Raw genomic sequence first — 22988 nt, 5'->3', positions numbered from 1 at the left:
GGTGCTGGTCACCAAATGCACTTGATTAACTGATTGTCATCAAGCATGATCATCTCTGTAAAAGGAGCAGTTTTGCTGGCCTGTAGCATACAGACCTTTCATTAATACAATGCCACAGCCTTTTTATTTTCCAGGCTTTTCTTCTGTCTATGCAGCTATTCAAATTGCATAAGTCTTTATTAATATTGCCGGTTATTCTGCAAAGGAAACCATCTAATATTTTCATTATAAAACTATAACAAATGCCTCAAAGGCTGTTTGAAATGCAGATTGAACCAGAACACACAATGCAACATGCACCTTTATCATAAATATCATTTTATCATCACGAAAAACTCCCATTTTCACCTCCACAAGATTACACGTGGAGCTGTTCTTATTTTAAAATTCAATCTTTTGTCGCTCGGGCTGCTTCTGAACAGACAATGCAGAGAAATACACAGGATTATGCAAGTGTTCACATCAAGCCCATTATCTGCCAGTGCTCTTTGTGAAGAACCTGATATCTTATGCAACTGTCTGAGAGCTGAGAAGGCAAACACTATCTACAAGTTGTTAAAATGAACTCTGCACAGAGCAGTGAGGAGCTGTTTCCATAGTAATAGCCGCCTACACACACAACACAAAGTGACCTGACTGCTAATTTTAATGTGACATGAACAACAAAGTCTGTTGTTTTGACTTAAAGCAAATCAAAGCAACAGGCTAGGAAATAATGGGGGGGGGGGGTTTGCATGGGTTTAACCACCCTGCAACCCCACCTTAACTTCAAAAATGTAAAATATAGTAAATCCTGCCCTTTAAAATATCTAATATCTTCTTTTACTGCGTGTCTACTTCAGTACTGTGACAAGCTGGACCTGATCCCAGCTGTCAGGGTTAGAGGTAAGAGTTAAACCAATCCGATCGCAAAAACAATCTGACCAGCAGATTTTTCATGTGCAGTAACACGTGCATGAAAAATCAGCAGAGTATCCCAAAATGCACGGCGGAGTGCCGGAAATGCACATCAGAGGAAGGCAATGAAGCACCACCACCACCTCACAGCAAGTGAGGGTTTGAATGCACCAACTGACTGTGGCCTTAAAGTGCGAGTTGTGAGGCTTGCGAAAGATGGGTGACCTCTCTGAGGTGTCTCCTACCCTCACCCTATCACAAGCTCCACCTCAACCACTACCTTGACCTGGATAAGCAGAAGAATATGGATGTATAGTCGATACCAAGTCAGCATCGCTATTGGATCGATACCAAAATATGCAGCATTGCACACGACTAGTATTTATTCATAATATGAAAAATTTCCAAGCCTCTCTTTGCAATTTGCTATTTTGGCACTTCTGTTTAACATAGCACTTTACTAAACTGTGACACCTCAGTGCAGTGTAGTGTCCTTATCAGCTGATTCTGGGGGGACAAGGCAGTGATAGATATTTCAATGAATGACCCATGAATTCAGTTATGCATGGCAAACACTTTATTTTTATCTCGTTGCTTTGCTCTGGGTTTTACACTGTTTTTTTCCATTGCATGTAGTCAAAACTGCCCATATTTGATGCTCTCTCCTTTCATGCCGAACACCACAGGGATCAGAGCAGAGATACTATCAGTGAGCAAGTGCCGTTTCTTGCTACGAGAGTCACCAACCAATACTCATTTTGTTGTCAACACACATGGGGTTAAACACAGTGTCACACTTCACTGAGACTTACTGCGGGCTTTCTGACAAACAAAATGGAAAAAAAGATGCTAATACTTGTCTGAAGTGTTTCTAACTTTGAGGCACTTTTGATTAGAGAGCTGTGACACCACCATGTGACAAAACTGTGTAACTGCATGCTAAGCAATAATTACTCAAAATGACATTTAAATTAAAACACTTAATAACTTATAAAGATTTAGCTCAGTTACTTAACATATAATCACACTAAAATATTATAAACTTTCTTTAAATTATATAAAGAGACTTTTGCTTTTAAATTTACAGTAAAACTGCACATTTCTTTATTTTTCCTTCCATTCACTGAAGTTTTTTCATCGTTATACACACCCTGCCCACACACACACACACCTGCACGCATACAAAAGTTTAACTCTGCAGTTTGTGCTTCAGGTTGGTCAGTTGCTCCATGTTGATGGTGGAGCCACCGCACACAATCATCAGCAGAGGGCCCATGAGAGCTGGCAGACGACCTAAAATGAGGAGAAGCAGTAACTGATGTAGTCATTTCTCTGAACTGAGAAGGTCTCAACTGTCTCAGCCTGATGGACTGAAGTACTCATCAGCTGCTTCAGTATGAAGAAAACAGAAGGAAGGTGAGGACTTACCTTCATTTTGCAATCTGACTATGATACCGCTGTAGACAGCTGCCAGCGCTGCTCCACACGCCATCTCCACCAGCACGCGTTCCTCATCTGCAACCGGCATGCCATCACATTAACTCTGGTGCAATTTCCACTTAGTTGTGCATAATTTTTCAAACATTTTCCACTATTCAGCAAAGCCACAAAGCAGCAGGCTTAAAAGTTACTGATTAAAAAGTTTTGTCATGGTGTGAACATTGTTGCCATAGTTACTGAAGGTAGAGGTATTCAGACCCTTCTGAATTCTTTGCATGCGTGAATCATCCAAAAACCAACTTAAAGTGGACCCGCTTTGTACAATTCACATTTCCTCTGTAGAAGCCAGTGAAGGTGGCTCCGGCCTCTGGTTAGGATGCCTACCTAGTTTCTCTCTTTGCAGGTTTCCAATCACACCCAACTGGGAGGAGATCCTGGAGTAGACCCAGAAACAGCTAGAGAGACGATACATCTCATCTGGTCTGGGAATACCTCAGGATCTCCAGGAAGAACAGAAAGTGTTGCTACCCTTTAAAGCCTAAACTGTCCTCTGACTGGCTGGCTGGGTAGGGCTCCTGACTTCATACAGATATGAAGTTCAAAATGTTTCTAAAGTCTCAATGGAGAAGTGTTTGTTCTGTTATAAAATGATAAATTAGCATGTTTAGGGGCTTTTGTGACACTGCATCATTTTATGAGGGAAATTTAGGCAGCATTTTACTGCAAACCACAGAGGACAGGCTGCACTGGAGGTTGCCAGATTAATATGAGAAGATTAATGTGTAAGGGAAGAATTTAAAGTATTGCTGCACAGATCTGTGTTCTTTAGTTACATATTTAAGTTTATAGTGCAAAGCAGCCCTAGTCTAATATTTCACAAAGTGTTGTGCTATATAAGATTAGTATATGTTTTGTTGTATTAGATAAATTAACTACAACTGATGTTGTTCAGTATAAGTTAATAATAAGTACCAACAAGTATAGTGCTTGAATAAATGTGCTAATAAATTATTGCCTTCCCCTGGCTGTAGCTCTATCATTAATCATTAGACTTTCTCTGCCCACAAGAGGGCAGAAAATGGCTTCCACAGGCCTGTATGGTTTGCAGTTAATTTCATTCATTCTGGGGCATAAAGACATGCTTGTCCAGCAGCTCAAAGTGAAGAAAAACATTGTACAGGGAAGCCAAACGAAAGCATTTATGTACAGGAAGTCTTTTACAGAGTAAAACCTCATTCTAATTTTCTGCAAAAACCCTTCTTTATACTCCTTATTATCAAAGTAACCGTGGAAACTGGAGGTATTAGGATGCACAGGATAGAAACAAAAGTCTACCATGCTGATTTGGACACTGACTTAATAGCAATTGGTGAGAATAAATGTGATGCAATATGAAGAAAAAAAAAAAACTATTAAAGATTTATTAATTGACACTCATCACCAAGCTTAAAGGCAAATTCAGAGGTAAAAACACTCACCCAGGAATGTTTGGATAGCATGCAGAGCCTGCTGGTCGGTCACCAGCTCAGAGATGATTGTCAGCTCGCTGCTCTGGCTGTAGTCGAAGGCTTGTTTACAGGCCGTCTTCGCTCCAAGACATTTAGCCTCACTGTGGAGAGGCAGTAGGTTTGATGGATGAGGGTACGTTCGAAACACTTCATTGCAAAAAACTTTTAAACTCCTTTAAAGTCAAACCTGGTGATGTCATCTAAAGTGACCAACTTCCCCGCTTTAATTGCAGCATTGAAACAGTGTGCCCCCACTGTTTCCATCGCGACAATGGGCACGTCTGTCCAGCCCACATCCTTGAGGCCCTGGATGACCCCACACAGGAGGCCCCCTCCGCCCACAGACACCACCACAGCTCCGGGCTTCACGCTGGGACCCAGAGAGGCAGGGACCTCTGCAATCATACTGGCGTGGCCTTCCCTGTATGGGTGAGTGTGTGGACACAGGTACAGTTTGAAAGTGAGTCTTTTTAAAGTGCCCTGTGCTTTAATGAGGAGGTTCTCTACCATAGCAAGGGGTGATCGAATGGAGCAACATAAGTAAGCCCTTCAGTTTCTGCCAGTTTGAGAGCCTCTGTGTTGGCATCATCCCAAACCTGCAAAGATAAGAGTCTTAGTCTTCTTTAAAAAAAATAAATCTAAATTCTGGATTTTAAACCATCATATCAGTGAGCTTCACCTTGCCTACAATTCTGACAGTAGCACCCTGATCATGGAGTCTCTGGACAACCAATGGAGGAGTGGAGGAGGGAACTATGATGGTAGCTGGCACGCCCATTTTTTGGGCTGCATATGCTGCAGCCATACCTGCATTACCACCTGAAAAAACACCACCTTCAATACTAAAGAAACACACTAATGACACTGCATTGTAATGAGAATATGATGTTTAACAGGACAGAGTCACCTGAAGAGCAGATTACTCCTTTGGAGTGTCTGGCGAGCTGCAACGACACATTAAACACAGTCACTGTGTGACAATGTGGATCTGAAGAAAGGGAGCACGCGTGAGGGGCGCTGTAAAGATTCCCACCTGCTGGCAGAGGTGCCCGATGCCACGGATCTTGAAGGAACCAGAGGGCTGTGCATTCTCCATTTTTAGATAGACAGTGGTTCCCACCCTCTTGGACATGTTGATGCTCTCCAGCAGTGGTGTCTTCAGGTGGAAAACCTCTGCCATGGTGCACCTAGATGCCAATGAAAGAGAAGCAGTAAAAACTCCACAGAGTGCAAGTGGGTGGTACAGTGGAAAAGTTGTTCATCTTTTATACACATTTTCATCTTCTGTTAGGTTTATTGGTAGTCAGAGCATAACTATCACCAGCTCTCAGATTGCAGTGCTGAAGAAAGAGAAGAAACAAAGAAGTTGCCTCTGCACAATTTGTGTTAATTTAAGGCACTGAACTCTTGAGTCATTTTTCATTGGTAGACTGTCTTTCACATGTAATTTCACTTTAATCTTTCTGATCTGATTTAAATTCAACTGTGCATCATATTTTGTTAGTAACCATGAGAATATCACCCCCCTTCTCTGTGTACTGTATTCACCTACTGTGAATATTGTAACTTTGATTTTTCTAATCTCATCTATTCTGTTTATTACTGCACAAATCATTTCTCCCACTTTCCACCGAAATCTGTAAAACCACCATCCTTCACTTCCTTCCTTCCATTGTTGTTGCCACCTTCAGTTTCTGCTTCTTTCCTGATAAACCCGAGTGTTAAATTATTTTCCTTGGCTTCCTTCGAAACCTAATCTCACATTTTCCAATGATACCAAACGTGCCAGAGCACATAAAAACACCCCAATGTGTGATTTCTTTAGTATTTCTCTTGAAATGCCCGGTCTATTGCCTGTGTAAATACACTGTAAATGGGTTCGTTTTTAATATTAACTAATATCACCGTTTGAATTATGTACCAAGCATGCGCAGTGTTGCTTTCAATAATAAAATAAAATGTCCAAAGTGGAAAATCAGGTATTTATATTCTTCACTTTAATCTTCAGCAGCTCTCTTTAGAGGTCGCCACAGCGGATCACCTGCCTCCATCTCACCGTATTCCCAGAACCCATCCATTTCATAATTAATAAATAAATAAAATAATACAATTTAAAAACCGGTAAGGGTCAAAACCAAACCAAGGTATTAAAAAACAAAAAACAAAAAAAAACAGATAATAGCTTTTTGTTGCTAAGAGAATAGTTTTGACATACAGTTCACTTTGGGAAAGAAAAAAATGTGTAATTGTTGATATAAATATTTGGGAGAAATACACTCAAAGTCTGAATCTTCTCGCCTCTGTGGCAGCAAAACATGTCTGCCAGCGGAACTTTATTAACACAACAAAGCAATAATTAACATAAAGCGTCCGAAATGCTACGTTGTAATTTGGGATATCAAATACAAACCATTATATAAACCATGACTTACGTTCGGTTAAAATGTCTTCGTGAATGAGCCCCGCAACAAAAATTAATCAACTGTTTTCTTTTGGAAAATGTATTACAGTTTCACCAGACGCTACGCTACATACGAATGTAGCACATTGTACCGGAAAAGTATCCAATAGTAACAAGACTACTTCCGGTCACTGCTTCAAAATAAGTGTTTGATTAAAACCAATGACTGTAGAAACTTAAAGTGAATTTACTGCTGGAAACAAGCTTATATTACGTTTGCCTACAATAAACTTAAACTAAGTGTAAAAAAAAAAAGCATTTTAGACAAATAAAATTACAAGATAACAAAACTAAATAACATAATTGTCTAAAAAGTGTCTTAACAATTCGTCAGTTTCGCCAACTATGTCAGCACACCAACTCTGAGCCAGCTTTGGTAGGCATGTAAACTGGGTTTTTACATGAGTATGAGTATGTGTGTTAGTAGTGTTTTGTAATTTTGTACAGTTCTGAACTCATCAAACAACATCCATTTCACAGTGAATACATTCTAAACTCCAACTAATAAAACTAACTGAAGTGAACAGTTTAACAATAAGAACTAAACTGGAAAACTGCCCAAGTAACTCAACTGATTTTGAAATTTCCCCACAGATCGGTTTGCCAAGTGTTTTTATTTTGAAATTACAAAATAAAAGGCTGACAGTTTTCTGTAGTTCAGTTCCTGCATTAGAGTTAAATTACATAACAAACGCCACAGTGATTGAATTTAGGATTTTAATCTGGAAAAAATTTACGACTGAAGAGCTTTCTGTCGGTGCTGGCTCTCCTGAATGACCTTTGAACTTTAATTCCCATCTAAAGTCCACGGTTTATTACTCGAGGCTTGTAATTATGTAAGCTCACGTGTGTCTGCCTGTAACTGTTCCAGCTGTGCATTGTTTGACAAAAAAAACAAAAAACGAGCTGAGTCATTGTTATTTTTCTCTGTAGGGATTATAATTTCTTTATTAATATTGTACAGTAGCTGTATAGTTACAGTTTGCATATACACAAAGTGATGGTAAGCACTTCTCAGAACAATATCTCACTCTCACACCAAACATCACTCATCTTATTGCTTCATATTTTACACAGCTCGTGCTGAAGAAAACGGCGCTTTATTTTGTGGCAAACCTTTCCTGTACACTAGGTGGCAGCAATGAGCAGCACCAGCACTGACACATGAAAAGAAACAGGAGCAGTGTGTGCTAGTAATGAGAAAAATAATAATAGAAAGCAATGTTTTGTTTTAAATAAAGCAATATAAATCAGGGCCAGAAGCAGAAGCAGTGGAAGCAGTTCTTCCTCCACTCACGGCTAATTTAGCCCCATTTCAACACTGACACAGGTTCTCTTTCCCAGGCCAGAATTAGGCTGGGCTTTCCTTGAAGCCACCTTTCTGAGCAGCCACAGGACCTTTAATTTAACACATTTAACAGCAGATTGACAGAGTAGCGTTTAATTAATGGGTTAATCGTCAGTTTTCACATGAGGGTCGGTATCTTCAGTCTGAAGAAAAATATGCAACAACTAGCAGCATTTTTTTTTATCTCCTCTAAATAAAAGTATCACCCATCCTTCACTTTCACACCCTTTTCTCCTCATTCTTGTTTTCCTTCCTCTCTTCCCCCTTTCTCCTCCTTTACCCTCAACAACCATTTTGGCAGTTGAACACATGTACATGTGAGAGCGTGCATTCATCCCATAATAGTTGACAAATGCTTGAATGTCAGATTATGAACTCAGAAACAGCCCATTATTCTGACTTGACTTCAAACCTTTTTGCTTAACCGTGCGTGGGTGGATGCAGATCCCAGCTTCCACGTGTCACAGTCTTGTGGTTGCACTTCCAACTCTTTTCCTCCGATTCATTTTCTGCCGAAACCTGACTCCTGTTAACGTTGTTTACCCTCCCCTCACTTTCCTCTTTCCAGCTCCACTTTCACATTTCACATCTCACACGTACTTTCAGCCTGTAAATTTACTGCATTTACAAATCTTCACGCCGTGCAGCGTGAAGGTGTTTCCACTGTAGCTGAGAAAGAGCGCATTCCTTTGCTATGTCGCTGATGAGGCTGGCATTATTTTAAATTAACACAGTACAAAAATAAAGCGACATTTAAAGAATATTTGGAGAATATCAGACAGAGCTTTATGACTCCAAGCTCATTGTTTCATATTTTAAGCTGTGTGGAGCTTTAAAAAAGCTTAAATTGCTTTTTTAATACTCTTTTTTTTTTCATTCAGCATTTCTCATGCAGCTGAACACTTTGAGTTATGAATTTACGTCAGCTCTGCAACATCTCGGTGAAAATGCACACTGCATCTATCACGATTTGGCTCTGTTGCATCCACACAAATAGAAGAAAGTGGCTCCATCTTTGTCCTCCCCTCATTCTGCTCCTTCTACTCCTTCTTCTTCTTCTTTCCTGCATGCATGCCCCCTCTGCGAGCATGAGGCTCCTGATCTGGGCTTTATGCCAGTGAACGTTGTCTGGGTTTGATCCTTGGATACAGCTGCAGAGAAAACAAGACAGACACAGAGAGCTAGAAAGAGCAAGCGAGGATGTAGGTGAGGTCACAACATCATGTCAACATGTTCTCAAGGTGCCTGAACATCTGAAGGCCAGCAGACTGAGGGGCATCGTGTGGGAAGAAGGTCTTCCTGCATTTGCATGTTTTCTGTGTGGTATAAACTGAACAGAACATAGGACAGACAGGTACTTGACATACTCTTGCTGCTCTTTTACACCATCTATGTGACCCCAGAGTTGGATGGGGCAAACTTTTCTGCAGTTAAATAGCTCAAAATCAGAAATCTCATCTTTTCTAAGTGTCCTTGACGTCTTATATGCTAACATGAAACCAGCTGCTTGAAACTTCAGAGCAGAATTTCAGTCAGCCCTAACCTTTGAATAAAACTGGACTATTCTTTGAAATAAAATCCTTGTCAAACTTAAACTGTTGTTCTAAAAATCTGACTTGGAACAAGTCGTCCACACTTTTGTTTTCTCTTGACCAATTTACTGCAACTCTGCTCTTTGTGGTACACATGAAAAGTTTCTCTCTTGCCTCCCACAGAGCAGCATCTCCACTTCCTACTTTCACATAACCCCTAATCTGGCTTCTCTCCACTGGCCTTCTGTATGTCTTAGAGTTGATTTTATGATTTGCTGCTACATGGCACAACTGTTGGCACCATATGAATATGTTTACAGGCTTAGATCCTCAGCTGGGTCCTCCTGGCACTGTGAAAGTAAGGTGATCGTGTTTATATCATCAGGGTCACTCTACTCTGCCTGAGGAGATAAAACTCACAGTATCATCGACTCCTTTGAAGTCTTTCTCTCTCTTTTTGTCCTTGAGTTGTACCTGTTCTTATACTAATGTCTAACTTTCTCACTGTAATATTTTCACCAGAGTCGCTCTTTTGGTTTCGGTTCTCTCACCCCCAGCAGATTTCTGGGCACGTATCCCTCACGGTCATTCAGGCGCGCCCACCACCACTCTGTCTCAGTGTCGTCGTGGCGACGCACCACGGTGATAGCATCACCTTCGCTGAAGGAGAGCTCATCAGACTGCTGGGCTGTGTAGTCCCACAGGGCATAGACTAAACCTTTGTTCATCACACCCAACTTTTCCTGCACACCTGTGAGAGACACAACGATGACTTTAGACGTTTACCTGTGCGATTATGGTAATTGCGCACGCAGGTGAGTGCGTTTGTATCTTCCTACCGTAAAGGAACTGGGAACACTGGGTGTAGCCCTCTTCCATTTCTTCACATTTGTCCGCGGCTGTTTCCACGTCGCTGATCGTTGTGGCAAAAATGGCCGCCCCTGACTCCACCAACATCTTGCAGAGGTGGACGCTGTTACATGAAGCTGCACAGTGCAGCGGGGTCCTGTGAAGACAACAACATTAAAAGGGACCTTGCAAGGAAGAAAAAAAAGGAAATTTGATGATATATTATGTTACTGTAATTGCAATAAAGATCTTGTGTAGATCTAAAGCAGAGTCAGCTGAGCTTTTAGTCGCTGCCTTAACTCGTTTGATCAAATTTTGTATGACTGGCAGAGTTTGTGACTTAACAGCAAAAAAAAAAACAAAAAACTGTTAGCATAGCAGATATCCAAAACTACCAAACTGCTGTCCCTTTGCTGTTAGCTTCCTTCCCAAATAGATTCACCCATAGGTGGGTCTGATCCAGCTTTATAAGCCACTATTGGGCTCATGAATTCCCCTTATTATTAGGGCTATCCCCCCTTTTTGATATCATATTGAGCTAAAAGTAGAAAAAACTGCATATACCAAGCATTTAGAGCAGTATCTGAAATCTGAAACGTAGCCTATGTTTAATATGAGCATCGCAATTCGGTCAGTATATGCAGTCCTATGAAAAATGAAGTACACCATTACCGTTTGTTTCCATAGGAATTAGAAGGGTAAGCGTTAGCACCTTTATAAAAACAGAACGAGACACCAGCATATCAGCACAAACTCCTCGTACCAGCTCTCAAGCACAGTGGTGGAGGGATGATGATTTGGGCACCTTGTACGATTGAGTTACCAAGGGCTTCTCTGTATACCAAAGTATTCTAGAGTCAAACATGACAGCTGAAGCGTCACTGAAACTAGGTCATGCAGGAGCACGATGATCCTAAGCACAGCAGGAAATCTACAACAGCTGCAATGGCCCATTCAAAGTCCAGACCTCCAAAAGAAAGATTGGGTCAAAATTCCTCCACACTGATGTGAGAGAGTGATGAAATCCTACAGAAAACGATTTCTCCAAGTTACTTAGTTTAGCTGCTAAAGGTGGTTCTGCAAGCTACTGAATCGTGGGCTAGATTTTTTCACAGCACTGCGCACATTCCATGTGAGAGGAAATAAAGAAAAGGATTAGGTCCTCCTTCAACATGAACATTTCTCTTTTTACCAAAGTTCATTCACTTCCAATCAAAGAAAGAAAGAAAAGATGTTCCTGTAATGCATTTTAAAACAACTACAGTTTAAATTAAACTAACCACGAAAGAATCAAATGCATCAGTAATTAAATCAAGCAACTTGTGGATACAGACCCTAATTGCATATTGTAATCTCCTCCTTCAATACTGCTAAGGCAGCTGAGCCAAAATGAAAGTGGAGTCAATTATCTCTGTCACTGCTGCCTCTGAGCCGAGCTCCAGCACCGCCACCACAAAGCGTGCTCATTACTCAAACTCCCTCAAGTCCTTCATGCAGCCGCTGCTCTGTTATTGGTCTCTGTATTACTGCATGACGCACAGACCGAATGAAGGCACTGACCATCCGTCACTGTCGGCTGCGTTCACGTTAACTCCAAAGTCCAGCAGGAACTTCACAATATGGTGATGACCAGCACAGACGGCGTTATGAAGAGGTGTTATGCCTTCGTCATTGGGCATGCTGGGGTTTTCCACCTGAAATAAAAAGAGATGCGTATAAAGAAATATTAGACTTGGAGAACGCCGGAATAAGTTATTAGCTGCTCACCTCCACAACGGTGATATCAGCCTGGAGAAGCTGAGAATGATCTCAGTGCAAAAGTCAGGAAACAACATGTTTTGAGCAGGTTGAAAACTGTTGAGTCTCACAGCCTCAGAGTGTAATAATATCAAACTGAGCTTTTTGTGGATCTGACTGTTTCCTTGAGAACATTAACTTCAGTTTAAAGCCTAAGAAGTCAGTAAGGACTCTCTTCTCCCATGAGTGATGGCAGGGTTTGATGTGAGGCTCTGTTTTCTCTGCTGCTACAGAGTGCATCCCCGACTATAACTTGTACAGTTCCCTGCTGAGACCTCCTCTCTACTGGCACAGATTAAAGGGAAGTATTGTCAGGAAGGTACTGAAAATGCTTTAAAACTGCCTGGTAAATGGCAAATTTGTTGAGGCAGTCTGCATGTGGGTGTAATTACTGGCATGTAAAAATATTACACTGTTGCATAACCCAATGTTTTTTTTAATGCAACACAAAAAAGTAACCTTTACAAGTGTAACCACATTGTGTGATGATTTTCAGCTCTGCTTAAAAATTATCTCAAAATCTGAAGGCTCTGCAGAAGTTTCCCTTGTCTTCTAAGAAGGCCAACTTTCCATAGTTGACCAGCTGCTACCTCGCACTTCAGAGACTATTTGTTCAACAGGACTAAAGAAAATATCATCAGGACAGCTTCTGAGTTCAAATGCACTCGTTAGTTTTTTAAGTTTACTGTTGTATGACACAAGATTTCTGTGGTTTAGGTTATTCTCCAGATGCAGATCACATCTCTGTTGATGATAACCCCTACTGTCTCTTTACTGTAACAGCATATCTCAAGCCTCATCACTCATTCTGACACATTTCAGTGTCTTCACTACAATAAGTTTCTTCTTCTTCTTCTGGGCTCAGTGGGATGCTGGATATCGGCTTCTGGCCCAAATCCTAAATGATAGCGATCCATTCGTGTCTCATCAGCGCTCCAACCTGATCACAGTCGATGTGCTTCTGCTTTTTAATCACTGACCACATCAAAAATGTCCTCAAAGACCTGTCTTGATGCCTGCTCAATCATCCAGGTAAGAGCATCATCCAAACCGACGGCCAAACTGAGGTCACTTTGATGAGTGATGAAACTAAAACAGTGCTTTCAAATGTCTGTGAGTCAGTTTTCTTGTTTTAGCTTCTGCGTTTAGGAATCATTTGGAACTATGGCTGATGTAGTTATAGAAATAAATTATATTCAACTTAATTTTACCTTTGCAAAGCAACACAGTAATCTTTGCAAGTATGAAAAGTGAGACTGTGTTATAAGAGCACTATAATTGCACAACATCATGTTCTGATTTACCTCATATATGATTCTCTGCACCAGGTCAAACTCTCCCTCCAATGACGCATCCAGGAGAAGAGCCAGAGGGTTAAACTTGACTCTCAGGCCGTGACCGGTTCGCTCTGATGACGGCTTCTTCAGGTTGGTTCGCTTTACCTGCAGCAAACAGCATAAGAGAAAGAAAATGAACCTGGTGTATTGTTGTGTGACAGATGCCCAGGTTTGATGTGTATGCTTTGTGTTGTTGTATACATACCTTAGGCAGAGTGGGCGGGGCAGGAGGAGATGGTGAAGGAGAGATGTGGCCAACTGAGTTTTGAGCAGGACTAGAGCCTCTCTGGTTGTTATTATTTTGGTCCTCTGGTCTCTCAGGTACAGGAATCGGGCTTGATTGGGTCGATGGTGAGACGCCGTTGCCAGTCTCTGCCGCTGCTGTTGTCTCTTTGGATAATTCTGTCGTAACTGCAGGAGGAGACGAACGGCGGGAATCCGAATTCAGGTTTTGGGCTTCACTCTCTGCGGCTGCTGCAGCGACCTGTTTATCTCCACGTTCTACGTTTCCATTAGCTGAATGAATGTTGTCCATGTCTCCCAAAAGGCAGTCCGGTTGGTAGAAAGTGTTGCCTAGAATTAAAGAAGGAACTTAAATCTATATATATTTAGGCACACAGATGTCACCTGACCATCATATGTCGGTGTCTTACCTGAGCTTCCCTCCATGCCTCCTGCTAATGTGTTGAACCTGCAAAAAAAACGGCAAAAACAAATTACATTTTTCCATTTTGATTCTGTTTCTGTCTTAAATTCCTGAAAGTTTTTTGTTTGTCCTGGTGCAGTTAAACATGTGGTAGCACCAACCTCTGGTAGAGCAGTTTTTGGATGTTTGGCCCCTGAGGGCCTTCAGGTTCAGTGATCGAGCTCCGTTTCTTGAGGGGCCGCGGCGCGTTGCTGAAGCGGCGGCGGAGAACCTCCAGGTCTGCATCGCTCTGGTATCGGAGCTGAGAGTGGGCTGTGGGGGGAAAAGCTTTAAAGCTACTTTCTTCTTTTGTCATTTGTTCTTGGCAAAATGTATTTTTTTCTGCTCCTGTTTCTGAGATTGTATCTTTTTTCTTTTGCTGAAATTATTCCCAAAAGCTCTTCAGGATAGCGTGATCTGTGACTGATAAGCACACTACCATAACTTAATGAGAACTTTCTTTAAGACTTACAGTATAAAAAAGATATAAATGTGATATTCTGGGATTTAAAAATCTGGTCCTGCTTTTAATGATTTCCAAGGTGTGGGCTACAATTCAAGCGGGCCAAGAGAGATAGATTTTTTAAATGTCTTTTTTTAACATGTTCTCGCATCTTATTTTTGTTATCAAGGGAAAAAGTTAAGTACAAAAAGATCTAAATGTATCATTTGAAAAAGAAAGAATTAAATATATTTTATTTGGCTCACGTGATTAAAGGTTTGGGTGTGTTTCAGGAGATTTGGAAGCAGGCTGCAGTTTGAGAATGGCTGATTTAGCTCTTTCTAAGGAAGGTCCTCTGACTCAATTCTAGGGCTGCTCCCAGGAAATCAATGCTTGACTGAACAACTGACATAAAATTTGTGGTTAAATGATGAAGGAGGCTGGAATCTGCCTTAGTAAGAATAAAAAGCTAATAAGAAGAGTATCACTCAAAGAGACCAGTGAAGACACGGGAAATTTATGAAACTATGCGAGTAATATTTCTGCAGCCAGTGTGACTAAGTGACTGGGTTACTGTGATAAACTTTAAAGTGTGTAGACATGCATTTAACACCCAAACAGAAAATAAACAAATGCATTTTTTATAGTTCAAAGAGCGTTAATTTATGCATCTTTTGCATATCTAGATTGCTTGAAATGAGCTTTTTCAATCCTTAGTGTCGTATTTAACATGATGTGACATCTTTTTCAGTGTGCAGACAAATATACTTTTTTTCAGCACAAAGTTTGGCCTAAAATGTGACAGTGCATTAAGTGCTGCTCCATCATCTGCCTCCATCCTATCCCTGGCTATCATCTGTCACACCAACCCTCTGCATGTCCTCTTTCATTACATCTGTGAATCTTTTCTCTGGTGTTTCTCGTTTCCTCCTGTCGAGGTCCAGCGTTCAGCATCTTTATCACTCTTCTTATTTTAACACAAAATGTGTTTTCTGGTATTAAACACATACAGGAGAAACATTTTAACAAAGAAAGGTGACATTTATTGGTGATTGGTTGCACCTACCAACTGGGGTGAGCTTAGTGGGACTGAGGGGACGAGGGATGTTGTCCACACTGGGTGGAGGTTGAATTTGGCCCTCGCCGCTCTCTCCTCCTTCTCCTTTTCCTCCATCTTTATCTGTAGCTTCCTCCCCTGATATTTTTACTCCTCCTCCTCCCCCCTGGAGGAAAAAGACAGGGGATGGAGAAGTGGAGGAGGAGGGGAGGATGGGTTTACCGTAGACTGTGGAGAGACAGGAAAAAGGATGGGTTATGGTTTGTTTTCACCTGCAGAAGCTGTCAAACTGTCTGAACAAGTAATTGCTGTTTAATCACCTGCTTTGACAGTAGCCCTGTTGCTCAGAGATCCGTAGTTTTTGGCCTGAGGCTGCTGTAGGTACATGCTGTAGATGGAGCTGCTGTTCATAGTAGCAGGGCCCTTCCTGGGGGACTGTGGCCTGGAGGGATGGTCCGGGACGTAGGGACGTACGGCCACCGCCGGAGGGGGATCTGTCCGCTCTGTTTGTGGGGACAGCGGGGAGGGCTGGGAGGTGGTTGCAGAACCTAAGTGCAGAAACAGAAAAACAAAGTTATACAATCAACAGGACTGAAAGAAGAAGAAGAAAATAAGCTTTTATTTTAATAAATAAAACTATTTATTACCTTGGCTTGAGTTAGGAGGGACAGAAATACGGTGCTGTATTTGCTGTGAAGAGGGGGATGATGAATGGGGGGATGAGGCGGCACCGGATCGAGGCCAACCCAGTGTACCAGGGGCAGAACGAGGCAGGGAGCTCGTGGCGCAGTGATGTGCAGCTGCCTGGTGGGTGGCACTAGGGTACGTACCATAACCAGAGGGAAGCTGGTGGGAGGGAGACACAGATATGAAGTATAACCTATTTTTTTTTCTTCTTACACCAAGACATTCATGACTGCTTTCCATGGAGATTTTCCTCCTTAGACATTTTGAGTTGAAAAGTTCACACCATCACTTCACTGCTAAGCAGAAGCCTCAAGTGAGCCTTGATACCTCTATAACAGCGCTTACAGTGCAATAAATTATTTATTATGATCACAGAATTCATGAGAATAACTAATATAACTGAGAATTACACCAGTACCTGTTCTGGACTGTTGGTCCTCCAGTCTGTTACGCTCTTAGTGATGGTGGGCCACGGTGCTTCATTGGCTGAAGGGAGAAAGCGGCAGAGAGTCAGGGAGCCGAGGAAGGGATCAAAACAGGAAAGGAAATTAAAGTGAGAAAGAAGCAAATAAATCCAAATGGAAAAGACAGATGAAAAAAGATACTATGAACGGTTAAGTAACTAAAAAGATGATCGGTTAAAGGGAGTGTATATAATGTGTATTTGTTGCATATACATGTATATTTTAATGCTGCTAAAATAGCATACACAGAGCATGTCTGTAGTTTACTCGGCAACATAAATCCAAGCGGACAATGCACTGATTCCCAACCAGGCGTACTCCAGGCGCTTACACCTTACACTTTTCAAGAGTTACAATTAAATTTTTAAAAAAAAGGGTTCTTAGCAAGAAAAAGTGAGAAAATTAAGAATGAATGGTTGAAAAGGACATCTAAAATAACAATACTAAGTAAAGGTAACTCATCAATACTTAAAATTTGTAGCCAATATAATGTAAGTTGTAATAATGCACAGTGACTGACAATAGCAGTCACAGAAAATGACTCGTGGCTGCAGTTAAACTATTTTTACTAGAAGAATAAAACCTCTAAAAAACAGGAAGCCGCTACAATCAGGGTTTAAAACAGAACAAAACTCTACAATGTGAAGTTTAACTCAGCCTCTGTCTCTGCAGAGGTGTTGTTACATAATAAACTGGCTCAGTTCAGTGCAGAGTCACAGTAGTAAATCTTCAGCCACTGTTGTCTGTGACAGCTAAGGTCAACAGCCTAGCTCAATGCTTTGGAATTTCATGGCAACTTGGCCACACCCTTGAAGACATTTAACAGGAAATAGCTTTGTGAAGAAGTCAGGTGATCTTCCAAGGTATTGCAGAAGTGGAGAAGAAATGACTGATGGAGATTCACCATCAAAGCCGTGGCGCTAAAATGGCTAAATAAGTGCTGCTAAATAAAATTCCACATAATGTTAAACTCCAGCAGCCATTTACAAACTGTTACCTAACCATTTCGCCCAGTCACGTCACAGTCCTGGCTCATACCAGACTAATACTGATTAACTCTTCAACCCAGGAGCCACGCAGTCTGTACAGTAAGTTGTGCTGCGAAACCTGTTGGCTGCTTTAACCTGCTGACCTCGGGAAGAAAACAGTCACGACAGGAAACAAGCAGTCAGTTCTGTGAGAGGTGGAAACTTGGACGCCTGCCCCTGAGAGCCCAGATTAGAAGCAGTCACTCAGTGTTATAGAGGAAAGACAGTTTACAGCACAGTCACGGTACGTCCTGGTGCAAACGACAAACGGGTCATGCAGTAAAGCGTTTCAGCCTCACCACTCAAGTCTCTTTAGTTCACCATTTTTAAGCGTTTGAGTTTGATATTCTGTCTGTAAAATATGATGTTGCCATAATCAGCAGCCACAGCATTTAATGCAAACAAATGATTAAATGCAATGCTCTGCTGAGAAATCTCTCCTCCTGCCTTTGACGTAGATAACAGCCCAGCTCTGTATCTGAACAGCATCATGGTGGCTCTGTGGTTCCAGGCAGACCATTCTGTTTCTGAGTTCTCCCCTGTGAGCTCCAGTTTCTCTCTCCATTTAAAAACATCTAATTTGATGCTGTGAGGACGCTTTCACAAGAGAGATTTCACTTCCTGTTTAAATAAAGGTTTGGCTGAAAAACTGCACGCTCATACAGTAATGAAATCAACAGGCACACATGCTAAAGCATAACCTGATTTATAGTCTATTTTTCTTTAAATGCGAACATGTTTTACAAGATAAAATCATTTCGTATTAAAAACAGAGCGAATTCACGACAATGTTTTTGAAACGTGAAGCATAATTTTGATCTTCTTTTGCTGCTGGTTCAGTGAATTTTGGTCGGAGAGAGACCAAAGCTGCAGTTTTGGAATCTGTGAGATGTCAGCTTTCAGCCCCGACAGCGTGTCCGTGGACGTGCCGTCAGGTGAACGGTCCACACTTTGTGTTTACATCTTTTTGCGGGATCCGTTTACCTGCTCTTTAATAGTTCTGCTGGTTGTTGAAATAGTTTTGTGAGCTTTAACATGAGATGCTGGCATTTCTCACAAAATACATTTATATTCAAAAATCACTTCAGGATTTAATGAATCGATATTGCATTTTCCAAACTAAAATCGATTTGAATCGGAGAAAAACGATTTTTTAAACACATCACAATTACTGAGGTCATATATATATATATAAGAGAGGATCACGATCATTTTCTCACAGACTTTTATATAATCTGACTTCTATTTACAGCTGGAGAAGTCGCACCCTGATGGCCATGAATTCATCACACGTACTAAAGATAGCTACAATTCAAACTTTCTCTCATTCATGTGCAATGGCCCCCTGCCCAGTAGACTGTTGATTTGATTTACAACTACGAATTTTCCGCATTACATAAGCAGCGACATTAATAGAACTGTGGCATTTGCTTTGGGATTCAAGAACACAATGGGTGTTAAAACAAAGCTGGTTGAAGACTCTTTATTTTACTTCAGTGTAGGTGAAAAAAATAGATATCGGCAGTTGAAATTGTGTTTTTCCACACTGTGTAGGAAGAGATGTCGGAATAAATAAACTCGAGTCTAAAGCCAGACTTTGGTTTATTTTCTGAAGCTGTGCTTCTTAACCCTGAGCAGCTGTTGGCTATCAGATGGCATGTCTGCACCCTTGTACACTCGACCTTTACAATTTAGGGTCCTTTGAGCAGCTGATTCAATTATGTTTTGTCTCTTTACCATCTGGTCTGCATAGCGGCTTAAACATGAGCGTGCTCGGTTTGAATGCATCCACTCTGGGAGTCAGATTAAGAAAATGTGTGCTGTGAATGCCCTTTTCTATTTTGGGTCTTTGCAGCTGGCTCCAAAAGTGAGTCAGTCCCTATAAACTCCCGTGTTAAAATGTTCAAGTTTACAGCAGATATGAACACATTTAGAACCACATACACAGAAATTTTAAGCTCTCTGTATTAAATTTCCCCTTCATGACAATAACGGAGGTCAACTTTTAGTAAACTCAGTTCCTTAAACTGAACCGCTCAACTACATCTGTGGCATTTTGGAACATACTGGAATCTTTTTAAAATCCATTATCTGAAAATGACAGTGATCGCTATGTAGACTGCTGGACTAACCTCCTAATTAACTTGCACTAATTAGCAGGAATACAGTCTATGATAACTGCTCATGAACATGTTTTTCTGACACACACACAGAGACACACACACACACTTATTCCTGGACAGAAAAATAACTTCTTGCTGGACTGGGATGGTTTATAAATCGAATAAAACATCTTGCTCTGAATGAGCACCATCACTGGATCTTTCTAAAAATATATATTATATATATATATATATATATATATATATATATATATATTATATATATATATATATTATATATAGTATAATAAAAATAGTGTCAGCCCTAGATTTGAAACCTCTGACCTGATTTGAACCGATTTAACGAATGTTATGTGCCTTGTGTATGAGGAGCTGTACACAAAATCTCAGTCTCCTACCTGCAAAACTGTGTTTTCTACAAGGCTCCAAATCTGCTGTCTCAGATCACACGTCTGACATTAACTTTCTATGTTAACTCAAGCTGCATGTCTCCAGTTACTCTCAAGAGCAGCACCCTGACCTCCTTAGAGGCCATATTTACAGAGCCATACCACCAAATATTCACCCTAAAAAACTCACACAAGCAGTTTCTAGATAACAGAATGTTTATTAAATGTCTGCTCAAAAAATCTATTAAGTGAATCTTTCGAGTGGTCATCCCCTTCTTTTTCACATAAACATGTGGTGCTATGTTGAAATAATATTATAGCCTATAAACTTCTAATTTTCACTACTATCCCATACCCTGTTTTGATACTTTACACTTGGATTTGTGTAAGGTGACGTTTGGCAACTGAGCAACTTGTTTTTTGTGTAAAAACGAGGAGTTAAGGCTGAAAGTGCTGCTAGCATCGTGCTATCACCAATAAACCCAGCGGTGAGTAAGTGTGTTTAGTGGTTTCTCCTGGACTCACTGTTACTGTCGCCCCCCTGAGGGGACAGAGGCCCCTCCCACCGCTCAGTGGGCTCTGACAGGACGATGTCTAAATCTGACTCTTTCCATTGGCTGGGAGGCTTCCTGATGGCACTCCTCTCTTCCTCTGTAAGGCCACACCCACCACCACAGACAACACCAACCACGAGACAGCAACACCCACCAAACAACAGCACAGACGTAAACATCACCACCATGACATCGGAATGACGAAAACAACAGCGAGACCCACACCAGCACCACAACACATTACAAAACAGCAATCACAGAACCACCACATTAAATCATTGAACATTGGAGAGAACACCGACAGAGAAGGGGAAGAGGGAAAAAACACGACAGGAGAAAGAAATGGAAGAAGAGCAAGTTAGAGGTCAGACAGTGATAAAGACAAACCAAGTCTGGTAAAGCACAGAGACTTAAAATGGGGGAAAAAAACAAAACAAAATAAACATGCACCAACCTGAGAGGGAGCGAATGTGGCTGAGAGGGGTGGGTTTGGGCGGTGGGTCAGCTGGGAGCGGGTACCCTGGCTCTTGTCTCCCCTCGGATGGAACCTGGATGTAGGGGCAGACAGCTGCCACTCGACCCGAAACTCCAGCACCGGGGTGGGAAGAGCTTTGAGGGGAGGACAGAGTGCCTCCATTCATACGACTTAACTGAAGTGGACACACACAGACACCCAGAATGAGACTCATATAACATGATAAAGAAAGACCAGACTTCTTTGCAGACTGCACCTCTGCTCTCTTCTTATGCAGGCGTTCTCTCAGGTCACCGATGCGTTGATCCATCACGGTCACCTGGGCGTTCCTCTTGTTCAGCAGCTCCTTATTCTGGGCCAACTTGCTGCTCTGCTCCAGATTGTGCCGGTTACGAGCCTTAAAAACCCCCAAAACATTTTACTCACATTTATGATTTCTGACACCCAAAGCAGGCAGGAGAAGGTCGCACTAAACATCTTTTTTTCTGCAATATTTTTATTATGTTTTTGATTGGTTTTAAAATAGCTGTGATCAGACAGCCACATTATATCCACTGTAGGTACCAAACTAGTATAACCTCATGGCATTTACAGTGTTTATTGCATTGCTTATTTGCATGAGATTCTAAAACATATTGTTCCCACATGCTTAGATGGTTTGGTGGTGCAGCGGAGGTGTTGGTAGAACAGGTGTCCTTTGTTTTTCCAACCAGATTGAGACATAAACATTTACTACACATCTTTTCAATTAGCCGTAAAGATTGCTTGGCAAAGGCCAAGTGTTTGCTCAGGGTATAGTTTACCTGCAGCTCCTGGTAAAGTTTCCTCAGCTCCAGAGCTGCAGGGCCTGAAAGAGGCGATCCCTTATGACCAGTGCCTGCACCCTGAGGTCCCGTGGGTGCCCCCTGACCTGGTGCACCAGAGTGTAGCTGCAGGCGTCCTCTCCTCAAATCCTCCAGCTGCTGAGTCAACTGTTAGACCAAAATTAAATACATATATGTGCACATATATCTTATCAAATCAAATCTGCTTCAAAGTTTATAGAAACCAAATAAATTTTCGTACCTGGTCGACTCTGATCACCGCAGTCTGCAGCTCCGCCTGCTTCTCCTGAAACAGGCTGCTCACATGGTCAATCTCTGCAGCTACACACAGAGAGCAGGACATCAGATTGAAATTACATCGCTGTAGTTATTAAGATTTTAGTGCTCAGATTCTACAGAAATACATATAAACACCGAGCACGCTGTAAGTGACTGAGTAAATGGTCAAAAAAAATCCCTCACGCTGCAGCATCAAGGCTTTATGAGGTTAAATTCATGGTCTTTTAATATGCAGTCGTTTACTTCAGGGCCTGTAATCCACAGTCACCAACTCTACAGTGTTACAGAGTGTTTAGGCTTACAGAGGTTTCCGTTGATCAGTTTGCTGTAGTCGACTTGGCCTCTCATGGCTCGGATCTTCTTCAGCTTCGCTTCCTGCGTCTCCACTCGCTCTTTGAGCCGCTGCAGCTTCTCAGCTTCAGACTGAAAAAGAGAAGTCAGTGTTTAAAGTGGTTAAAAACTCCCCATACACTCAGGTGGTGGCAGTTCCAGTCATTTAGGTATACTGAAAGGATACCTGCTCTGTAATTTAACTAAACTGTGACCCAAGATGCAGAAAAATACACGTTTTAGTTGATTATTTACTGTCTCAGTTTCAGGAATAAATGCCTACAATGTGTTTAATTTGAAGATGCTCAAATGAATTCTGAAGGTTATCCAATGAAAGCGCAGGTATTTGCTTTACTTGGAAAATACTTGCAGACAGCAGTAATCAACAGACAGAGCTTCAGCACCTGTTAACATTTAGCCCTCTGACAGACAAACAGGAAACTTAACCTTCAGCGAACTGGCCTCTAGGTTAGACTGCAGTC

General features: G+C 41.5%; 2 protein-coding genes across 6 annotated transcripts in view; both read right to left on the bottom strand.

The window, feature by feature from the left end:
• Window positions 1-1453: 1453 nt before the first annotated feature.
• Window positions 1454-7134, bottom strand: sdsl (serine dehydratase-like). Of its 2 annotated transcripts, none has more exons than XM_005922270.3 (9): window positions 7044-7134; window positions 4879-5032; window positions 4753-4789; window positions 4525-4664; window positions 4353-4441; window positions 4033-4266; window positions 3816-3946; window positions 2326-2412; window positions 1454-2190 (listed from the first exon to the last, which is right to left on the bottom strand). In XM_005922270.3, exons 2-9 carry the CDS (start codon window positions 5023-5025, stop codon window positions 2087-2089), a joined length of 969 nt encoding a protein of 322 aa, XP_005922332.1. In that variant the 5' UTR covers window positions 5026-5032; window positions 7044-7134; the 3' UTR covers window positions 1454-2086. The 2 variants fall into 2 exon arrangements, with proteins under 2 accessions (XP_005922332.1, XP_005922331.1); XM_005922269.2 differs by lacking the exon at window positions 7044-7134 and adding an exon at window positions 6278-6427.
• Window positions 7135-7226: 92 nt separating this feature from the next.
• Window positions 7227-22988, bottom strand: part of LOC102311770 (apoptosis-stimulating of p53 protein 1) — a 32590-nt gene continuing 16828 nt past the window's right edge. For 3 of the 4 annotated variants that reach the window (XM_042220776.1, XM_042220777.1, XM_042220774.1), the window contains exons 4-21: window positions 22479-22599; window positions 22139-22218; window positions 21877-22044; window positions 21330-21470; window positions 21053-21248; window positions 20570-20695; window positions 16459-16526; window positions 16001-16199; window positions 15674-15901; window positions 15363-15581; window positions 13977-14127; window positions 13823-13860; window positions 13375-13742; window positions 13137-13274; window positions 11596-11729; window positions 10026-10192; window positions 9738-9937; window positions 7227-8805 (exon numbers count right to left, since the gene is read on the bottom strand). In XM_042220776.1, the coding sequence (XP_042076710.1) occupies window positions 8764-8805; window positions 9738-9937; window positions 10026-10192; window positions 11596-11729; window positions 13137-13274; window positions 13375-13742; window positions 13823-13860; window positions 13977-14127; window positions 15363-15581; window positions 15674-15901; window positions 16001-16199; window positions 16459-16526; window positions 20570-20695; window positions 21053-21248; window positions 21330-21470; window positions 21877-22044; window positions 22139-22218; window positions 22479-22599 (2784 nt within the window). In that variant the 3' untranslated portion in view covers window positions 7227-8763. The remainder of the gene's footprint in view (window positions 8806-9737; window positions 9938-10025; window positions 10193-11595; window positions 11730-13136; window positions 13275-13374; window positions 13743-13822; window positions 13861-13976; window positions 14128-15362; window positions 15582-15673; window positions 15902-16000; window positions 16200-16458; window positions 16527-20569; window positions 20696-21052; window positions 21249-21329; window positions 21471-21876; window positions 22045-22138; window positions 22219-22478; window positions 22600-22988) is intronic. The other variant, XM_042220775.1, reaches the window with a different exon arrangement.

The sequence above is a fragment of the Haplochromis burtoni genome, unplaced genomic scaffold, assembly GCF_018398535.1.
Source record: "Haplochromis burtoni strain Fernald_Lab_line unplaced genomic scaffold, NCSU_Asbu1 Contig_55, whole genome shotgun sequence".
Taxonomy (NCBI): Eukaryota; Metazoa; Chordata; class Actinopteri; order Cichliformes; family Cichlidae; genus Haplochromis; species Haplochromis burtoni.
Note: the sequence above shows the minus strand (reverse complement) of the source record. Positions and strands in the feature narration are given on the sequence as shown.